The sequence below is a fragment of the Penicillium canescens genome (assembly GCF_028828765.1).
Source record: "Penicillium canescens strain IBT 15451 chromosome Unknown utg000011l_segment0_segment0, whole genome shotgun sequence".
Taxonomy (NCBI): Eukaryota; Fungi; Ascomycota; class Eurotiomycetes; order Eurotiales; family Aspergillaceae; genus Penicillium; species Penicillium canescens.
Window position 1 is genome coordinate 379,948 of NW_026703973.1, and position 20,796 is coordinate 400,743.

Below are 20,796 nucleotides of genomic sequence, written 5' to 3' on the forward strand. Positions count from 1 at the left end.
GCAGATCGCGAAACAGGGGAAAATGATATGGTTATCGCGCACGTTCTGACTGGCCGGGGGTGTGGGCGGTGAGTAGCCCCGCCAATCTATCTAGACCCTCAATATCGCCAGTTTATATTGCTCTTACTTGGTTGCTTAGTTACTTATGTAGTTGTCTAGCCGTTTAATCACTGGTTTAGTAGTATTGTAGTAAATTAAATTGCCGAACAAAAAAAGTCAGGTGCCCATCGTCCAAATCAGATCCCTCATTTCTCCGAATCACCAACCATTTCTTGACGACGCCGAATGAGCTATGGACAAATAATTCCAGAAAGACAAAGACAAGGTAGAGAATAAAAATCAAGGATGAAGATAAAATAATGCCAAACTTCACATCTTTTGAAAGATTTATTGAAAGATTAGGCAGGGGAGATCTGAGACTGATATCAAGGGCAGGGTGTATTATGGTGGACACGCAATTATCAACTATGCGTATGCCTGAGTGTTGTTACCCTGTACTGCGCCTTCCATCAAAGCCTGACCGGCCTCGTTGCCTTGCTCAATGTTGTGGAAGTCGAGGATCTCGGAGTACCTGAGCAATGTAAGTAAGAGAAAGAGAAAGAGCGAGCGAATCACGTACATCATAATCTTCCAAGTATCCACGGGCAAATCGGCATCATTGAATGACCAGTCGAACTTTTCTTGTGCAACAGGCTCATCGGTAGGGTCGTGGTAGGGGGCCAGGTACTCGTGGGCTAATGCGTCGGGAGCTTGGATTCGCTGCTTCGGGTTGAACACCAGCATCTTCTCGAGCAGGTCAACCGCTAGATATACAAGTAAGCGCTTCGTCCAGAACGAATCCATTCCAATCGAGTGACGTACCATCGGCATCAGCGTTCTTGAACTTATTCGCCAGCGGTTGGCGCTCGCGCTTTGGTAGAGACTTGACAAATCGCAGGGTCTGCGTCTTGTTAGCAGGTTTCCGTCTTTCACTGGAATATTCACTCACATTCTCGCTGCAAATGGTTTGAATCACATCATCTGGGGGAGTGCCCAGCAGCTCAGTAATGATAGAGAACTGGTTGACATGGTCCTTTCCGGGGAAGAGAGGCTTGCCCTCCAACATCTCGGCAAAAATACAGCCCGCACTCCAGATATCCACCTCAACATCATACTTTTGCCAAGTGAGCATGATCTCGGGCGCTCGGTAGTATCGTGTTGAGACATAACCAGTCATCTGGGGGTCCTGGATGCGAGCCAGGCCGAAGTCGCAAATTTTGAGATCGCAGTTTTCATTAATCAGGATGTTGCTGGGTTTGAGATCCCGGTGGACAACACCGGCGGAGTGCACATATTTCAAGCCACGCTATCAAAAGGTCAGATTCGGATCGGTAGCGGGTTCCCGCGGAAGTCTTACCAGAATTTGGTATAAAAAGTACTGAATGAATTGCTTTTCAAGGGGACGCGAAGTCAGGAGTCGGTGAAGGTCGGTTCCAAGAAGTTCGGTGACGAAGTAACTACGGGAATTAGCGTGAGGCCCCCACTTTCTGATAACAGATCGTACATGTCTTCCAGAGGCGAAATGAAAATATCGCTCAAGCTGATAATCTGCGCAATGTCAGCATCTCGAATTGACGTAGTTCAGGTAGTACAGACGTTTTCGTGGCGGAGATGTTTGAGCAGCTTCAGCTCCCGATAGGTGCGCTTGGATAGAACGGGAGTGCTGAAGGGCTTCATGATCTTCTTGACAGCGACCGGCTGGGCAGTCAATTGGTCTTTCGCAGAACTATCTCGTTGTAATCCCGGTTAGCACGTGTCGTAAGCCTCGATATGTAGCCTCGTACGACACAGGATGCAACATACCAGACCAGTCCGAAGGCACCCATTCCCACCGGTTGCAATTCCGTATACCTAAATCAAGAGTCAGCTCTGAGCACACTGCGAGAGGACTGCGCGCCTCCCCGCCTGAAGGACTGCGAACCGGCTGGTGATCTCGAAGGTGGTGCCGAAGATCTGGGCACGCACGAATTCCGCCATGATGAACGAGGGTACGGGTACGGTATTCGTGAAGAAGTCAATTTAGGAGTCAAAGGAGGGATGAAGCCGAGAAAGGGGCGCAAAGAGCAGAGTGTGTGGGGAAGTGAAAAGCGCAGAAAACAAGGAAGGTATGACGTCCGCGCGGGACCAGGTTTTGGGGCTGACTAAGATCTAGATCTCGCTTTTTATATCTCTAACTTTCCTGTTCTCGTTCATACTCCTACTGGGTTTTATGCTCTTATCATCTTTCCTCTCTCTGTCTCTTCCTCTTTATGATATATTGTGTTGCGTTGTTCTGCTCTTCTCTCTTTTCTCTTCTCTCTCGACTTCGCTCCACACCTACGTGGCCTAGACCGGAACAGATCCCGGACTCATTTTCCACCCATTGAGATATGTAGAATGCCTCAACTTGGACTCAAGATTAATCTGCGCTTAACTCGGTGGTACTTAGGCCACTTCGATCTATAACCCCTCATCTCAATAGAGTCAAGATATACATCTACTGAATCGAAGCTACATGTACTCCCCTACCTTACCCCTCCAGGAAGTAATATCCGGTCTGGACCATGTACATCACTCAGCATATCAGATGCACTCACTGTACATGTACACTAAGCCCATTCGGATATGTGTGACGTGGTGGGGCTTGGAATATTTTGACCATGTCATCACCGCTATCTCCCTGAACATATATAGTGAGTTGGGCATGGGTGTTTTAGAAGAGCCTCCTGAGAATTTAGCCAGTTCTTCTAGCTCAACTATACGTTGATATGTTTCGGGACTGTCTCAACCGGTGTTACGGATCTAGCTGAGACCTGTGAAACAAGACCTGCCACGCTACTGCAGGCATGTAACAAGGGCCTTTGAAGGATAAACATGACTGAACAAGGCTGCAGCTGCGTTTAAACTCTGGAAATGCCCTTTGTGGTTTCATGTTCCTGTATTGGGAAAGAGGGTACTCTGTATATATATATATCTCACATCTGCCCTCTATACTCCCGAGGGTTTGCTTTTTCCGGGTATTACTTGACCTGGTCACAGGGCGGAATTGACTTCCAACTGGGTCAGTGCCCCCATTCACAGCAAGTTACAGTACAGAGGCAAAAGATGACCACAGTTCCATCTCCTACCTGGTATAAATGTGGAGAGATGCTCACCGAACAACCCCGCCAGGTTTCAACTGGTTGCCTGAGGCAGAAGACCCCGAATTTGCGTCACTCTCCACCAAGAGAATACGGAGGACATCACTCCTGCTTCAGAGATTTTCCAACGAGCTGTGTATATATATATATATATATATATAAAGGATAAAAAAAGACTCGGGGAACGAGGGTGACGCGGCTGCTGTTGAAACCCGTTCAGCCGAATGATCGCTTCGAGTAGACTTCGTTAGTCGACCAGGGTTGGATCTGACTAGGGAACGTGCCCAACTGTCCCCCCGGGTTTTCCCTTTCCCTTCCCTTACCTATGTCACCTATACCTATGTTCTATAGCTCCCTATATCCTAGATCCCATCAAATAGTGTCCCTATAATAAAAATAATAACTCGTAATATAACAGGCTAAAGGGCTAATTCCTATACACTACCTGAGTCAGCCTCTCCGCAGCATTTCTCGCCCCCTCTCCCGCCCCAGCTATACTCCGTACCTCCTTCCGATCTGGTCGCAATTCTTACCTCACCTGTCACCTCTCGCCTGTCACCTTTCACCTCTCACTTACCACAACTCGCAAAGTCACCTCTTACTCCTCCCTTTACAACAACCCGATACTCGCTGGTCGCCGCGATTTTCCTTTGTGAACTGCCTTCTCCCAAGGCTCCGGCCGTTTGAACCGGCAGACACCGCTCGTGCGCGCGATTGATGAGTCTAGTGCCTGCTGGTCTGGCACTCTGAGGCGCTCGTGATGGGCTCCTGTTTTAGCTCAGAGTCTGGGGGGACGCCGAACAGAAGAAACGAAGTCAGATGATCGACCGCAAGCTAGAAGAGGACTCAAGACGACTACGGCGAGAATGCAAAATTCTCCTGTTGGGTAGGCTCTGACGGAAGAGGTGGTTTGGGACGTGGGCTAACTGGCAAACCGCAGGTTCCGGAGAGAGCGGCAAGTCCACGATCGTGAAACAGATGAAGATTATCCACCAAAATGGCTACACCGTCGAAGAACTGGCGCTGTATCGCTTGACCGTCTACAAGAATCTCCTGGATTGCGCCAAAGCGCTCATCGGAGCCTACCACTATCTCCAGCTCGAGCCCTCCAGCCAAAAGGTCAAGGATTACATCGGATTCATCGAAGAGTACAACGTGGACCCGGATCCCAACACCACGCTTGATCCGAAAATCGGCGACGCCATCACATATCTCTGGAATGACCCCTGCACATCAACGGTTTTGGAACATCAGAACGAGTTCTACCTAATGGACTCAGCGCCATAGTAAGTGCTCCAACCACGTCTCAGGGATAAATGCTTACATGCGACAGTTTCTTCGACGAAGCGAAACGAATAACCGCCGCCGACTACATTCCGAACGTCTCAGACGTACTCCGCGCAAGAACGAAAACCACCGGTATCTACGAGACCAGGTTCACAATGGGGCAATTGAGCATACAGTACGTGGACCGCAAGACTTGCGATTTGGGACATTCTAACCAGTCACAGCATGTTCGATGTCGGTGGCCAGCGCAGTGAGCGAAAGAAATGGATTCACTGCTTCGAGAACGTCACCTCTATCATCTTTTGTGTCGCATTGAGCGAATATGATCAAGTACTACTCGAAGAGAGCAATCAGGTATGAGATTCCAACGACCGAATATTCTGGATCGAAGCTGACAATCCTAGAACCGAATGATGGAAAGTTTAGTGCTCTTCGACTCTGTGGTCAACTCTCGATGGTTCATGCGGACAAGTATCATCCTCTTCCTGAATAAGGTCGATCTGTTCCGCCTGAAGCTACCTCGATCGCCCTTGAGCAACTATTTCCCCGATTACTCGGGCGGCAATGACGTGAACCGTGCTGCCAAATACCTGCTCTGGCGATTTAACCAAGTAAATCGAGCACACCTGAACCTCTACCCGCAGTGAGTTTGCCCGGCCCTTCGCGATATCTCCATGCATATCTGACCTGTCTTTGTTCTAGTCTCACCCAAGCCACCGACACAACCAACATTCGCCTAGTCTTTGCAGCAGTCAAAGAAACCATCCTACAAAATGCTCTGAAAGACTCGGGCATTCTATGATCACCTCGCCATCTCCGAGACTCAGTTTCGCGATTACCTCCCTCCCGCCTCACAACCTTACGACCATACCACATCGCTTCTCAACGTCGCTTTTGGTGTTATTTGATACCATACTCCCAATTACCCGAACAGCTCACAACGACCACTCATACCCTTTTCAATTTCCAACTTCCAAACTTCCCTATTCTTGCTTTGACCAGCTGCAGGCGTTTATGGCGCCTTTCTCGCTTCCAGGTCTGATATTTCAGGCGCTGGCCCAGGAAAAACCCTTGTTTGGTATCTGCGAGGTGGTATTACTCCTTTCCTAAAGAATCCAATGCCCCGTCAGGGGTCTCAATAGCATGTCTGTGAAACCATTCATGGTATCATCCACCCTGAAATGCTCGTTTCTCTTCCTCTTATATCTCTCCTCTGTCTCCCGATAGCCCCAAACGAGCGTATTGCCAACCCGAAAAGTCGCTCGACATGTTGATCTCGACCTTTTTATTTCTTTACTCGGATATCCTCATGGGGCTTTTACTAGCTAACCATTGACTCGTTATTCTGTTTTATTCTTCTATATGTTCGTTATATCTCTTGCTTTTGCCCTTGCTCTGTTCCAGCCTCATTTCCATGCATACCATGGCGGCTCCAATATAATGTGCCATGTTTGCCTCTGATATCTCTCTCCTTCTTCTACCTTTGTCTTGTATTCTTTTTCCATATTAGCTTATTACCAACTCGCAGCCAGGAGAGTTTTCACGCACCGTGCTTTCTGATTTATGTCCCTTCCTTCCTGGTTAGTCATGCTGTGTCTCTTCCGGCTTTTGGTTCTCAACCTCCAGACTATCTTTTCTGTTTAGTACTGCAAGAACGGTACTGGACTTTTCCTGATTGAAACTATGGCTGGATCCGTTGTTGGCTTGTAGCATACTCATTGTCTGATTATGATTTCTGTTGCGCAGTGGGACCGTAGATCGGGGCGTGATATGTCAGGGCAGTTTGCTCTCTTTACTATTAGCCTGAGACATCAAATCACTCCCGTTTGGGTTGCTATTATTCTGGAATGCTGCTCGTTGCTACTCGTTGTCAGTATCTTTCGTATACAGAAATTCATCAGCTTCGGTCATGTTATGACCTAGTTGCAGGATGAACCACTCAGCAAAGTATGGTCTCTCTCAGTGAAAAGAAATAGAAACAGACGAACAGAACAGTCACTCAAATCACTGCAGACCACATGCCCACCCTTCTACAGGCTTATGCCGTCTGTACCTGTGCTCCCAGCCCGAGATATATGCTCGTATTGAGGCAGCCACTGAACTAATTTTCTTCAAGAGCAGCCCTGACTAAGACGCAGGCAGTCTACACCTCGCACCCCCATGCAACCCAGCAGCCACAGACATCATAACCTAGGCCCAGCCCCGCTATTAAGAGCTGCTTTGCTCAAAACCTCTCTCTTATCCCTCGAGGTTATGTTACTGTTTGTCTATGCACACCCCCGCAGCGATCGTGCAACCGACCGCGGGGATTGCGACTAACTCAACCAGCAGTAAGACTAAGAAAAGTATCGACATGCCAGTCCACACCATACACTGAGCATATCTTACATGCTTCTAAGGAATGTAAGTACATCAAAGTATATGAGAGAGAGAGATAGGCGGGTAGAGAAAGAAAGAGTAGAGAATCATTGATCTACACGGCCCCCTCATATCCGCTCAAAACTACATGTTCCAGACAGCTTAGCTTCCCCAGGAAGTGAATTAATTAGGAAATGACCGGCGCCAGTGTTGGTTCTAGCTCCCCTCCGTGCAAGGATCTCCCATCTGCGCGTGGACATCATGCGGCATTGGGTATGCAATGCGCCTGTATGTGGCGTTCGCGGGGTATGGGCAACAGCTTGGAGGAGGGGAAGGACCGACTGTAGGTACATGTTTTGTAGGAATATAAGCTGGATATGGGATATTAAATACATTGTAAAGGGTTATCTTTCCACAGGGCGACGAGTCAGGTATTTCCGGATGTACTCGGGTGGGGTTTGGGAATCTATAAGAGCCGTATTGGGGATGTAGTGATTGTACAGGGGAAGTATACGGGGACAGGGACATGCAAAAGGAAAAGTGTACAGATATGCAGAGGAGGAAAGCAGGGAAATGAACATGGCATGACGAGGAGTATACTACCTACACTACCTATAGCTACGTAGCTGTATACTACTCATTGACGGCATGTCGATAAGATCAGGACCCGCTCTCCGCTTGCGGCGATATAGATATATAGAGTTGATTAATAGTTAATGAGTAATTGAATTATAGTAAATATATTAATTAAATAGCTAGGTAAGTTATCGAGAAATGTCTAAGCTAAAAAAAGTAGATGGCCTGACGGGATCCGAGGGTGTCACCAGAGTCATGACTGCATGAACTGCACTTTCCCCTCTTTCCTTTTAACCTCCCTCCCACTCTCTATTCTTTCCTCTCTACTTCCCTTCTACGTTCTACATACATCCTCACCATGGCCGAGTCTGAACCCCGTCGCGAGCGGAGACCCTCCGTTGGAGCTCCCATTGCCGATCTCCAAGGCCCCGTCGGCCCCGGATTTAGTCGTCCTAAGCACAAACGCACCTACACTGGTCTGGGACCAGCTGAGATCAAGAGTGTGGAAGCTAGTATCCCTGAACCACTGCGAGAGGCGTGAGTATTTGTCTGTGTTGTATCTTTGTCTTGGGTTTGGGTTACTGACCATTGCAACCCTGCAGCTGGAAGAAACATGTATGTGATCAACTCTCGGATTTGACTAATGCTAATTCTCCAATTAGTCGGCGAATGAATTTACGAACAAAGAGGAATTTGAGGTCAGTGCTGGATATTATTCATTATTCACCTGATCGCTGACACCTTATAGAAAGAGCTGGTACGCCACATCGAAACCACGCTTGCTCGTTCGCTGTACAATTGCGACGAGTTGTAAGTTCACTATACCCTTGGTCATGACTTGGCAATTGACTTGTTTCCAGGGCCGCGTACTCCGGCACTGCGCTCGCTTTCCGTGACCGGTTGATCATCGAGTGGAATAAGACGCAGCAGCGTCAGACTTTCACCGACCAGAAGCGAGTCTACTGTAGGTGCTCAATTACTTGACCAGCATAATTGCTAACCCATTTCCAGATTTGTCTCTTGAGTTCCTCATGGGTCGTGCCTTGGACAATGCTATGCTCAATGTTGGATTGAAAGAGGCCGCTCGAGGTGAGTTGTGCAGCAGTCGTGACATGACAACACTGACACGTACCAGAGGGATTGAGTGATCTCGGCTTCCGAATCGAGGACGTTATCGACCAGGAGCACGATGCGGCTTTGGGTAACGGTGGCCTCGGACGTCTCGCGGCGTGTTTCTTGGACAGCATGGCGACGCTGAACTACCCTGCCTGGGGATATGGTCTGCGGTACCGCTATGGTATTTTCAAGCAGGAGATTATCAATGGATACCAGGTGGAAATCCCAGACTACTGGCTTGACAACAACCCTTGGGAGTTCCCACGACACGAAATCACAGTCGACATTCAATTCTATGGTAATGTGAAGAAGTACCAGGGAGAGAATGGCAAGATCATCCACTCGTGGGAGGATGGCGAGATCGTTCAGGCAATTGCATACGATGTCCCTATCCCCGGGTACGGTACCAAGACGACCAACAACCTCCGCTTGTGGTCCAGCAAGGCTAGCAGTGGAGAGTTCGACTTCCAGAAGTTTAACGCTGGAGATTATGAAAGTGCCGTTGCAGACCAACAGAATGCTGAAACCATCTCGGCCGTTCTCTACCCCAACGATAACCTCGAACGGGGAAAGGAGCTCCGTCTGAAACAGCAGTACTTCTGGTGCGCCGCCTCGCTGTTTGACATTGTTCGGCGATTCAAGAAGACCAAAAGAGCCTGGAGCGAGTTCCCGGATCAAGTTGCCATTCAGCTGAACGACACTCACCCCACGCTTGCCATTGTAGAGTTGCAACGCATCTTGATTGACAAGGAAGGTCTGGAATGGGATGAGGCATGGAACATCGTGACCAAGACCTTCGCGTACACCAACCACACAGTTTTGCCGGAAGCCCTGGAGAAGTGGTCTGTTCCACTGATGCAAAATTTGCTCCCTCGGCACTTGCAGATTATCTACGAGGTGAATCTGTTTTTCCTGCAATCTGTTGAGAAGCGATTCCCCAAGGACCGGGACATCCTGTCGCGCGTCTCCATTATCGAAGAGTCACACCCCCAGATGGTGCGCATGGCCTATCTGGCCATCATCGGCTCTCACAAAGTGAACGGTGTAGCCGAGTTGCACTCGGACCTTCTCAAGACCACTCTTTTCAAGGACTTTGTGGAGATCTATGGAGTCGACCGCTTCACCAATGTCACCAACGGCATCACTCCTAGACGTTGGCTGCACCAGGCCAACCCTCGGCTGTCTGCTTTGATTGCGGATAAGCTTGGCAGTTATGAATTCCTTAAGGATCTCACACTTCTTGACAAGATTGAGGCATTTGTTGACGACAAGGCCTTCCGGGAAGAGTGGGCGGAAATCAAACGGGAGAACAAGGCGCGACTTGCCAAGCATATTAAGGCCACTACTGGATTCGACGTGAACCCCAATGCTCTGTTTGATGTGCAGGTGAAGCGTATCCACGAGTACAAGCGCCAGCAGCTCAACATTTTCGGCGTCATTCACCGCTATCTGACCATCAAGGACATGACGCCCGAACAGAAGAAGAAGGTGGTGCCTCGTGTTTCGATCTTTGGAGGCAAGGCTGCTCCAGGATACTGGATGGCGAAGACAATCATCCACCTCATCAACAAGGTGGCCGAGGTTGTGAACAAGGATCCGGAGATTGGTGATCTCTTGAAGGTAATCTTCATCGAGGACTACAACGTCAGCAAGGCCGAGATCATTTGCCCCGCCTCGGATCTCAGCGAGCACATTTCCACTGCCGGTACCGAAGGCAGTGGTACTAGTAACATGAAATTCGTCCTGAACGGAGGTTTGATCATCGGTACCTGTGACGGAGCCAATGTAAGATAATTCCCGCATCCCAACCATATCATACTAACCCTAATCTAGATCGAAATCACCCGCGAAATCGGCGAACAGAACATCTTCCTCTTCGGCAACCTCGCCGAAGACGTCGAGGATCTCCGTCACCGACACTTCTACGGCAATTTCAAGCTTGACCCCCAGTTGGAGCGCGTCTTCAACGCAATCAAGGCCAACACATTCGGTGACGCAGGCGACTTCTCCGCCCTCACCAATTCCATCGAGGAGCACGGCGACTACTACCTCGTCTCCGACGATTTCAACTCCTACGTCACCACACACGAGATGGTCGACGAGGCATTCCTCAACAAAGAGGAGTGGCTTGCTAAGTCGATTAGCTCCGTGGCGCGCATGGGCTTCTTCTCGATGGATCGTGTCACTAACGAGTACGCGGATAGCATTTGGAATGTTGAGCCGCTGAATGTTGAGGAGTAGGCTGGTAATGCTACCTACAGTCTCGAGATTGATTTCGTTTACATGATTTATGGATTCATCAGGACTTTGCATTCACATTGGTATAATCAATTTGCTTTATTGCCTACAACCACAACAACTATCATTAAGAAACCATGTAATATATCGTATGATTTTATTTTATACTCAATTGATCTAGCCAGGATATCTCTTTAAACAATACGGCCCGGAAGATTCTATCTTTTAGACATAATTCATGACCAACATTGAACATATCACCCACTCCATGCAGAACAAACAAATAAAAACCAAACCAAACTAAGCAGAAGCCTCATCCCCCTCCTGAATAGTCGAAGGCTTATGACCCTGCGGCAGAGCCGAAGTATTCAAAGGCTCCGAAAAGGTCTCGGGCCAAAGGAACATCTTCTCCTCGTTAGAAGGCGTAGCAGCAGTCATAAGCGTCGGAACAGCCTCCTTAGAAGAAATCCGACGCCACATATTAGCACGAGGGTTATACCGCACCGGTTTACCAACACCACCCGTCTTCTTCTGATCCTCACGCGAAATAGCCTCAACCTCGCGCTTGATATCAGAGAAGGTATCGAAGGGCGTGTAGGAGATACCGTGCTCGATGCAGTGTTGTTCGAGGCGGAGACCGCGGCGCGCGAAGAGGACGTCTGCTTCGCGGGCGGCGGCTAGGTCGGAGACTCCGTCGCCGATGAAGACGATCAGGGGGATTTCGTCTGGTGTGCATTCTGCTTGGGCTTGTAGGCGGGCTGCGTTTACGCTCATTGCTTTGTCGTGGCCTGATTCGGAGGCGTCGCGCCAGACGGGTTTCCAGGGACTGCCGCCTACAATTTGGACGTCGTTTGCTACGATGTCGATTGAGGAGGCCTAGTTTGGTTTTGTTAGTTTTCTGATTTGGATTTGGATTTGGATTTGGGATTTGGGATTTGGGGGTTTGGTTTACCTCTTTCTCACCGAGGAAGATATCAAGGACTCGCTGCAGAATTGGCTTGAGACCGGCGCTGATGATGTTGAATGGGAAGCCGTTTTCGGTACAGTATTGGTGGAATTCTTGGAAGCCCGGGTCGATTTGGAGGTTCTTTTCCATAACGTCGAACCCGTCGCCGAAGGGGATTGTTAGGGATCCCCACATGTCATCGGAGATGTCGCGGAAGGATCGTTCGCCGGTTTTAAATTGCTCTTCTAGTTTGTTGCGGTAGGCGGCACCGCAACCATGGTGGTCCACTAGGATGTGGCCTGTATCTTGCATGAAGATTGTGCCATCGAAGTCTAGGTATATTTAGTATTGGTACTTTTTTGCGATTGGGTAGGATTGGAAGGGGTTTCCGGATTAGGGTTGGACAGGACAAGGATGGGGTTAGAGGTTCGTACCAGAGAAGATAATGATCTTTCTCTTTTGATCGACGGGCTGCGCTTGTTGGGCCATTTTATACAGACTTAGGGAGGAGAGTATGTTACTATAGTGAACTGGAAGTAGAAGGATATGTGAACTAAAGGAAAGGGAAAATTGTGAAGAAACGGATAAGGCAAGCTAAAGTAGCCGTTCATCCGGACATGTCGTACCCTGGTCAAGTCGTGGCAAACAAGACAGGGACAATGACGTCGGTGAACGACATCAGTGTGGGCCGAGGAAGCGGTGGGTCGTGCCGAGTCTGCAGCCGATGATTGGATAGTTCAGATGCCGAGCCCCGAACTGCCGTCAGGGCATGTTCCGAGAGGATGTGATTGGCTGAGAATAATGGGGCTGACATTTATGAAAATACATCATACATTTGAACGCTAAGATGCAAGTCACAATAGGGTAAAATAGGGTCTAGATAGCTGTCAACTCGGTGATCCGACGTTGCAGCTCTGGCACCGCTCGTAGCTGCAGGTCCAACTCTTCCTTCTCACTATAACAGAGTCAGCAATGAGTAACCACGAATATCGGGTAACTTACTCTTCCAGTTTCAGACGCCGCTCCCAGTCCAGACCGGTAAAGATATAGCCTCCCTCTCCGTCGAACTGCAAGATCTTCTGGTGATATTTCCAGAGGCTGCGTCGATGTGAGACTGTCATCAGTGTGGTGCCCAGCTTTTTGGCCGTCTCATACATGACCTTCTCAATCTCCAAGGTTACTGAGGACGTACACTCATCCAGGATGGCGAACTTGGGCCGATGGTAGAACAGACGAGCCATGGCAATGCGCTGCTGGAGACCACCAGACAACACATCACGCCACTCTTCCTCTGCATCCCAGCCTCCAGGGCGATCTACGACGGACGCGATCTCAACCACAGAAAGAATGTCATAGAGATCGGCGTCGGTGATACCCTTGGCACGCATCTCACGAACTCCATCTGGATAGATGACCTGCTGCCGCAGAGTTCCACGGGATAGATATGGTCGCTGTGGGATGTAGAAGATGTCCTGAAGGGAGGCTTCTTCACTGTTCCTCCGTACACCGGCCAGAGCCCGCCCAGGATCCGGAAGAGAGACGATTTACCGCAGCCGTTGGGTCCGACAATCAAGAGATGCTCACCAGGGTGGACAGTGAAGGACAACTTGCGCACCAAGACGTCTCCATTTGGTGATACAATCGGTACGTCGGTGAACTCGATGGCGTCGCTCTCCATGACTTCGCCTCGACCAGACAACACAGCTGCATTCTCCTCGGTAGAGGCAGAGGACACCAGCTTCTTCTCAAACCGACCAGCCAGCAGGTCGTCCATAACCTCCAACAAAGACGAGACACGCGATGTGTAGCCAGCAAGCTCCGAAATCTCCTTGTAGGAGAACATCAAACGGCCAAAGGCATCTGATGAGGAAAGCAACATGCGACGGTTCGTGACGAAGCCTAGTACAATCAGCATACACACACCAGCCCAGAGGAAACAAACCCACTTTCTGTGTGATCTCCCATACTGTGAGTGGTCTGTCCAGGAATCTTGAAGAAGACAGGCACACTGCAGAGAACCAAACCCAGAGCACCCCAGAAATACTTGATCACAAAGTCCTCCATGAACCCATGATACAGTCTCCTGCGCAAAATGCGATTCACGTGCTTGATAAGAGTAAAGTACCCCTTATCCAGGGTATCCTTCTCAGCTTCGTGGCCGTGGTATAGAGCCACCTCTTCATTGTAATCGATAAGCCGCGAGTGCAAGAACCGGAACTCGCCCTCCAAGCGAGCCTCATCCGCCACGTATTTACCAAATGGCGGAGTCAGCATGCGCATGACGTTGGCTGACAGCTGCACGAGCAGACTCATAATGAACAATCCTTCTCCTCCCACATTCTTTGACAGGGAGTAGTTGTAAATAGCCATATCGAGAATCGGCTTGGCCAAGTTGGAGTATAGTTCAGCCAGACTATCCGAGAAACGAGACACATCGACCGTGACGAGCTGGTCGGGGTTCTTGATGCGGTCGTCCAAGGCGGAGATAGCATAGAAGGTCATATTAGACAGATACTTCTCATGGATATAATCAGTAAGTCGCTTGCGATAGCTCAGCGCGAGCTTGCATTGGTGGTATGAGAGCTAAATGACAAGCGATCAAGTCAGCAAGAAGATCGATCGGTCGCATGTGCGATACTAGCCGGATAACTCGATGTTATCACCAACAACTCACCATAGAATTAGTAAAAGTAGCAGGAACAGCGACAATCATCCACCAAACAAGACCCAGTAAGAAATCCTTCCCCTTACCGCGCACCAAGTTGCTCACGAGTCTTCCATCCAACTCAGCAACATACAAACTGAGCAGGGTGCGCAGGACCAAGAAAACACTATGGCTAACCAGCAAGCGTAGCTCCTTACTCCGCCACCCAGGGATGACGATCTTCAGCAAGCGAAGCAAATGCTTAAAGAACTCGCGGTTGATCTCGACTCGCTTCTTGCGGGGTTGTTCTTCGTCGCCGAGACTGCTGGTGCCGGGCCGTCGGCGGAGCTCGACTTGCTGGGTCGCGGCTTTCTGTTCGGAGATTGCATTATGGATTCGCTTGGCGAGCGCTGCGAAGAGGGCTAGATAGACGGCGCGAGAGATGCGGGTGCGGTGACGGAGGTAGAGAGTTGTTAGGCTTGAGAGGATCTGTTTGATGGAGCGCTCGGGCGGTAGCAGTTTGGACTGAACGGCCATGGCGATGCTGTTGTTGCTGTTCAGCCGGAATCTGGGGCATACATGACCGTTCACAATGGGAGTTGGAGAGTTGGTGAGAGTGAGAGTGAGAGGTGAGGAGAGGAATGACGGAAGTCCTGACATGTGATACCCCAGAAACCCGGGGAAGTCCAACCGAGGAACCTCAAACTGCCACAATACAACTATAAGTACTCCGTACAACTGTGGGAATAACCCCCAAGTCTCGAGTATACAGCGAGATTACAGAACTCGAGCGCAAATTAAATACTCGAATTTGTCACATGAACCATTATTATTAGGATATCCGTGAAACCCGCCCGTTTCAGGCTAAATTGGTACTTGCAGTCGACTACATACATGTGCAGATATAACTTAAGTTACAGAATGACATAAATGACGATAAAGTAAAATGCTGGAAAAACTGCCCCCTCGCGTCAGTCATATATACAATAGACTGCAGGCTGTCGGTAGATCAACAAAGACACGCGCGCATAGGTATGTACAGGTATTGGGAAACAACGTTAAGTTCAAGTCGTGAAAAAAATACATAACAAGCTGAGATGATATGACCTAAGTGTAAAAGTTAAGGGGACTTAGCCTCTGATTCATCAGAGTCCTTCCTATGTTCTGGGTTGTTTTGAAGCCGAAGACCACTGTTGATCTGGGCAGCGATCTGGGACTGCTTGAAGCGCTCGAATCCTTCGGCATCTTGTCGCTGGACGGCCCAAAGTTCGTCAACGGTGGTGCCGAGTTCCTCGAAGGCCCTGTCGTTTTCGAAGTTGTCGAAATTGGACAAAGACTGCTCGTCGTGGAGACGGTCGAGCTTCTGGCGGAGAGCGACGATGTGGGAATCGTCGTTATCTTTGTCTTCTTCGCCAGAGCCGGGGGTGAGGGATGGTTTGAGGAAGTCGCGGCGGAGGTTCTGGCCGATACGATGAATGTGACCTTCCTGGGAGGTCATAGCACGAGAGTGGAGCGAAGTCATGGAGCTGGCGCGGGAAAGGCGGACGGCATAGTGGTCGCCATCTTCCTCGTCAGCTCCAGTCTCGTCAAGTTGGCTGTTGTTCAAGTTGCCACCAGTAGCCATGGAACCAGTGCCGTCTTCATTAGAGTGTTGGGAACTGGTATCGGGGGCTGGGACAGCGGGTGCGGTTTGGGGACTGATGCGAGTTTCTGGGTATTCGTCCTCGAAGCGCTGGATCATCCTGTGCAAGGTGATATCCAAGAATTGCAAGCGGCCTGAATGGAGTTAGCATATGACACCAGACCTATTAAACAATTGCCCAACTTACGGTAATTCGCGTCATTGCCAGCGCGGTCCTCACGAATGAGAGCCGACTGAATCCGAGTTCTGATATTCCGGGCCGATTCAAGCAGATTCTTCGACATGTCACGGGGCCGTTTGGTAACAACACTGCGAGACTTGCGGCGTCTGGGAGTTGTAGTGCCACTCGCCGGTGCAGAGTGATCCCCAAGAGCCTCGAGACCCTGCTGGTCCAGGTTTCCGAGGCAAACGCCCAATGCCTTGACCACACCTGTACCGCCAATAACATAGTCCTCGTCTGGAGCCGCCTCGTCATCCTCGTCACACGGCTCTTCGGAGGGGAAACTATATCCGACAATATGTTGCAGGATTTCAGGCACAGGAACATCCTTAGCTCCAAGGTGATCGAAAGAATCGGAAAGCTCTTCCGCAATGGCACCCCCTTCGAGATTTCGTAGCGAGTAGGCCACGATCTGCGATGCCAGGGCTTTGACAACTTCGTTGTTTTCGGCGCTGGGTACATCGATATCGACTGCAATGATGGTTCGTGAGACACGTACAGCGGCCATCATAGAGGCATATACAGCACATGCCTCTTCCTGTGCAACAGCATCGGTGGTAGAGGCCAGGTCCTCGATTTGCTGGTTCTCCAGAATATTCAAATGGCAAAGACTGGGGCACTCTGGAAGCACCTCAGCAAGACCAATGACATGATCTGGTGTGAGATCGACATCAGCCAAATGGAAGCGCTTCAAAGACGGCATCTTTGGCAAGAAGCGACGGAATGCCCCAAGAGCATTGGGCTGAGCTGAGAATAACTCACGATTGTGAGAGAAATCGATGAAGCGGAGGTTGTGGATCTGGGCAAGGGCTTGGAGCAGTGGACAGATCACTGACGGGTTCAAGGAACAATCTGCTAGACTCAAAGCTAAGAGTGGCTGCTCAGGCTCAATCGCATTCGTGACAAGATCAAGATCATCCTTGATGGCGTTGCCACCTAGGTCCAGGCCTTCACACTGACCGATCTTGAGATACTCAACCACATGTTCCAATCCCTCTCTCGTCAGACCGTTGTTGGCGAAGCCGAGTCTTCGCAAGCCCATCTTGGTGCTTGCCTGGCAGATTTGTTGGACGGCATCAACCGAAGGATAGCACTCACTCATAAGCAGTTCTTCAAGGTGATCACCACCAAAGCGCTCTGCCAGCGCACTAGCGAAGACAGTGCTTACATCAACTGTTTGTGGCTGGGTTTGACCTGGTGCGCCAGAGCCACCGATCGCAATCTGACCACGAGGGAAAGGAATGCCCGACAAATCGATGGCTTTCAAAGATTTAGACAAGTGAATGAAGAGACTAATGTGACGCCATCCTTCTCGTCCAATCTTAGGATTGTTCTTCAAAGAAAGCTTTTCCACAACACCATATCTTTCATGATCCTTAACACCTGGGGACTCGGGTCTTCGAGATCGTCTCCGTCGGTAGCGCATCTGTTCTACTGTCTTGGTAGAAAGCAGACCTGCAAGAATGGCACGTACGGATGCATCCGTTAGTGCGCAATTTTCAAGAATCAACTTGCGGACTGGGACAACAGCAAGCCAATCACTGAAAGTTGTTAGGTCCTGCGACGTCATCGGGAAGTTGCTGAGATCCAGAGCCGCCACTGTACCGGGAGACTCAGCCAATGTTGATGAAGGTTTCGAAATCTCGTCAACCACTCTCTTGAGAACGGGCGTTTCGCGCAGCTGACAGCATCGACGATAGATGCGCACAGGATCGGTTGTCGGGTGGCTTTGCGTTTTGGATCGAGAGACACCTGGCGGTGATGCTTGAGGTTCCTCCTCGTCATGCTCGGCATCCAGTTGCAATGGTACTGAGCCGTTTGCCACCGCTTGCCGCCGCTTTCTTTCCTTCCGTTCTTTCCGCTCTGCCTCCGACCGTTTCTTCTTCTCTTGCTTCCTTGTTGGATCAGTCCCTTCACCATTTGGAGCAGATTCGGTGGATGGCTTGGGTGTCGTGGTGTCGTTGGGGGAGAAGAAGACTGGGTAGCCGCATCGCCTGTAGCCTGAGCAGGAGCCGGTGGGGAAGCATCCTTTTCAGCCAAGACAGTTTCTGGATGTTTCAAAGCGGCAGCTTCCTCTTTCCCCTTTGACTTGAGATCTGCCTTCTTGGACTTGTGGGTATTAGACTCGGGGAGAGGCTGCCGTAGTTGGTTGGTCGGAGGAGCTTCCTCGTCGTCATCGCGGTGTGATATTCCCGCAATTTCCACGTCCACACAGAAAGCCACACGGTTTAGTTTAGCCTGGTTTAGGTCTGCGACTTTGCATCGGTGTCGATTCTGGTCGATGTTCATCACACGACGCGGGCAGATGGAATCATTGGGATTCAACTTGGGCAAACCACCAGAATTGGACGAAAACTTGCGCAGAGCATTGTGAATAAACGACGGGCTTTTAGGTGATGTCGAAGTAAACGGGTTGGAGTCATCTTTTTTCTCCTCTTCCTTGTCCTTCGGGGAGTAGGCAGCGCCGAACGGATTGTGTGTGTCGAGGGGTGAAGTCGTTTTCGGACTCGCAGGACTAGATTTTAAACTAGATTGCGACGGTGGCGTAGATCCAGACGAGAACTTCGAGCTCAAATTGGATATCCAGGAGTTCCGTCGTCCAATGGGCTTCGGGTCGCTTTTTCGCGAAGCCGGAGATGGCGTGGATGCCTTTTGCTCCTCATTCTTCTCCGCTGGTTGTGGCTTCGATTCTACTTGCGTTATGTCGTTCTGGGGGGCTTTCTTCGGCTCCGAGGAAGGGGGAGGGGGTGTCGGTTGCGCCGGGCTACTGTTGGATCGATTTCTCCGGTGCGACTTGGGTGGGGAGGATGCTGGCTGCTCTGTGCCAGCTCCGGGCCCTGGCCTTTCACTAGCCGTAGTTGGCGAATTCACAGACTTTGTGCGAGATAAATGGTCTGAATCAAGTGTCAGATGTGTTATCTCCGAGGCCTGCCATTACCCCGGGTTCGGAGAAATCGCTTGCATGGAAAGTCGGACATACCTTTCTGTGAATGATGAAGCCAGCTCACGTCCACGGTCTGAACGCCCTCCATGATGAGATGACCTCGCTCGATCTTAATGTTCAGAAAGACTTGAGTCCGGAGCAGGTGTCGAGGTTGGTCAGCGGTGTGGCGTTGTAGGACGGGAGTGACTGAATAGGATCTAAATCGTATGACGCATTATTGACTGTTCCCCCACTTCTCATGGATGATCGCAAGACGACGATTTGAAGAGACAAATCAAGTGGACAGCACTAAACCGCGCCAGAGGACAGCAAATGGAAGTGCCGCAATGATGTGCCGTATGATCTGCGACCGAGGATTCCGTTATACACCGCTACAGGAACTGACAGCGCATGGCCATTGGGAGTAACGAAGAATGCATAGTGAATCAAGAAAGAAGATTTCCAGAAGGAAAAAGCCCAGGAGACTCCGGATGGGGAAGTTTAAGCAATGGAATAAGGTGACATAATAAGGTAATTGGGCCGGGGGAGGCTCCACTGAGGCACGTGAGTGTCCAGTCCTGTATTATATCCACGTGACCCAGTACGTACTGTATGGTAATTGTGAGGCTCTGTTGGTTACAGGTTCCGGGCCCGAAGGTAATAGGAGCCTTACATCGATATCGTTAGGATCTATTGGGATGCCATAATATTCTTGTTTAATTAAATTCTTTAGATCTGACCTTGCTCATGGGATCCAAATGTAGGATTCCGATTCCACTGATCAGCGCTGCTAGTGAGAATTAGCCCTTTATGGCTCAAAATTCTTCTTGTTACAGTGGATCCTACTCTCACCGATCCTACCTCCGAATGATCGGCTAAGTCGAGGATTGACCATCGAATAGATCTATTGTGAGTGCCCTCGATAAGTGGGACGAGCGCTGACTAGATATTTGCGACACGCATCGCTTTTCTGACAATCTGAGATGACCTAGTCAGGAACAGGGTCCACTGGTAGGTATCAGTTAGCGTAAATATATTGTACATATAAGTTACCCCTTCCTCCACATCAATTGAACTTGTGGCCCCTTTGGTTTGGTGAAGAATTATATCTGTGGATTCGCCAAACTTGAAAATCTACAGTAGGATTCTAAAGACACATCTATAGCAATGTGTACCTCATAATTAATAGAGTGTATATCCCTTAAGCCCATCTCTAACATAAATAGGCTGCTTCCCATGCCTGGATTTTGGGATAGACAAAACACTCTTCCTCCGTCTAATAACAAGTACACACCTCCCTCCCTCTCCTCCACCGTTTCCAAAATGATGCTCGACACTTGACCATCTTCGCCTCCAACTTAATAATAATAGGTAAAGTACGGTATACAGAAATATCTATAACTTACTTATTTGTAGAGTCAAGATATGGTAATGCCAAGATATAAATTTGCTGCTAAGTTACTCAACATCATCCTTCATTGTTATACGTGTACTGCAATTAGTTACAGTTCACTTTGCAAGGTGCTTTTTACAGGGCCGGTCTGACGTTAGAGTTGTTGGTCAACATTGAATATGAACACAAAAGCTCACAACTTACCCCCTCGAGCTCTACAACTCAGTCCTATAAGCATCGACCGGCACTGGGGGAAGCAATGGGTTTCACACTAAGACGGCCCGAGATGACAGGT

At 49.6% G+C, this 20,796-nt stretch overlaps 5 protein-coding genes across 5 annotated transcripts; 2 read left to right on the plus strand and 3 right to left on the minus strand.

Annotated features, from left to right (window-relative positions):
• Positions 1-465: 465 nt before the first annotated feature.
• On the minus strand, positions 466-2,016 carry sakA (mitogen-activated protein kinase HOG1; the record flags this gene model as incomplete). The annotated part of the gene is made up of 9 exons (XM_058521611.1): positions 466-571; positions 620-803; positions 862-940; positions 989-1,345; positions 1,397-1,496; positions 1,544-1,587; positions 1,636-1,765; positions 1,843-1,890; positions 1,961-2,016. The coding sequence occupies 9 exons, from the start codon at positions 2,014-2,016 to the stop codon at positions 466-468; spliced, it is 1,104 nt and encodes a 367-aa protein (XP_058365088.1).
• A 1,586-nt stretch (positions 2,017-3,602) lies between these two features.
• gpaB (guanine nucleotide-binding protein subunit alpha gpaB) lies at positions 3,603-5,502 on the plus strand. Its single transcript, XM_058521612.1, has 4 exons — positions 3,603-4,044; positions 4,099-4,444; positions 4,492-5,088; positions 5,148-5,502. The coding sequence occupies exons 1-3, from the start codon at positions 3,978-3,980 to the stop codon at positions 4,697-4,699; spliced, it is 621 nt and encodes a 206-aa protein (XP_058365089.1). The 5' UTR covers positions 3,603-3,977; the 3' UTR covers positions 4,700-5,088; positions 5,148-5,502.
• Positions 5,503-7,608: 2,106 nt separating this feature from the next.
• On the plus strand, positions 7,609-10,880 carry glpV (glycogen phosphorylase). The gene is made up of 8 exons (XM_058521613.1): positions 7,609-7,916; positions 7,982-7,994; positions 8,042-8,077; positions 8,128-8,189; positions 8,240-8,343; positions 8,391-8,468; positions 8,515-10,280; positions 10,329-10,880. Exons 1-8 carry the CDS (start codon positions 7,738-7,740, stop codon positions 10,734-10,736), a joined length of 2,646 nt encoding a protein of 881 aa, XP_058365090.1. The 5' UTR covers positions 7,609-7,737; the 3' UTR covers positions 10,737-10,880.
• Positions 10,881-11,018: 138 nt separating this feature from the next.
• N7446_012872 (ATP-binding cassette long-chain fatty acid transporter PXA2) lies at positions 11,019-14,936 on the minus strand. The gene is made up of 8 exons (XM_058521614.1): positions 14,354-14,936; positions 13,626-14,262; positions 13,172-13,578; positions 12,682-13,151; positions 12,572-12,634; positions 12,114-12,178; positions 11,686-12,011; positions 11,019-11,609 (listed from the first exon to the last, which is right to left on the minus strand). Exons 1-8 carry the CDS (start codon positions 14,858-14,860, stop codon positions 11,034-11,036), a joined length of 3,051 nt encoding a protein of 1,016 aa, XP_058365091.1. The 5' UTR covers positions 14,861-14,936; the 3' UTR covers positions 11,019-11,033.
• Positions 14,937-15,443: 507 nt separating this feature from the next.
• On the minus strand, positions 15,444-19,217 carry N7446_012873 (putative cell wall biogenesis protein Mhp1; the record flags this gene model as incomplete). The annotated part of the gene is made up of 4 exons (XM_058521615.1): positions 15,444-16,099; positions 16,153-18,080; positions 18,164-19,079; positions 19,166-19,217. The coding sequence occupies 4 exons, from the start codon at positions 19,215-19,217 to the stop codon at positions 15,444-15,446; spliced, it is 3,552 nt and encodes a 1,183-aa protein (XP_058365092.1).
• Positions 19,218-20,796: the final 1,579 nt, after the last annotated feature.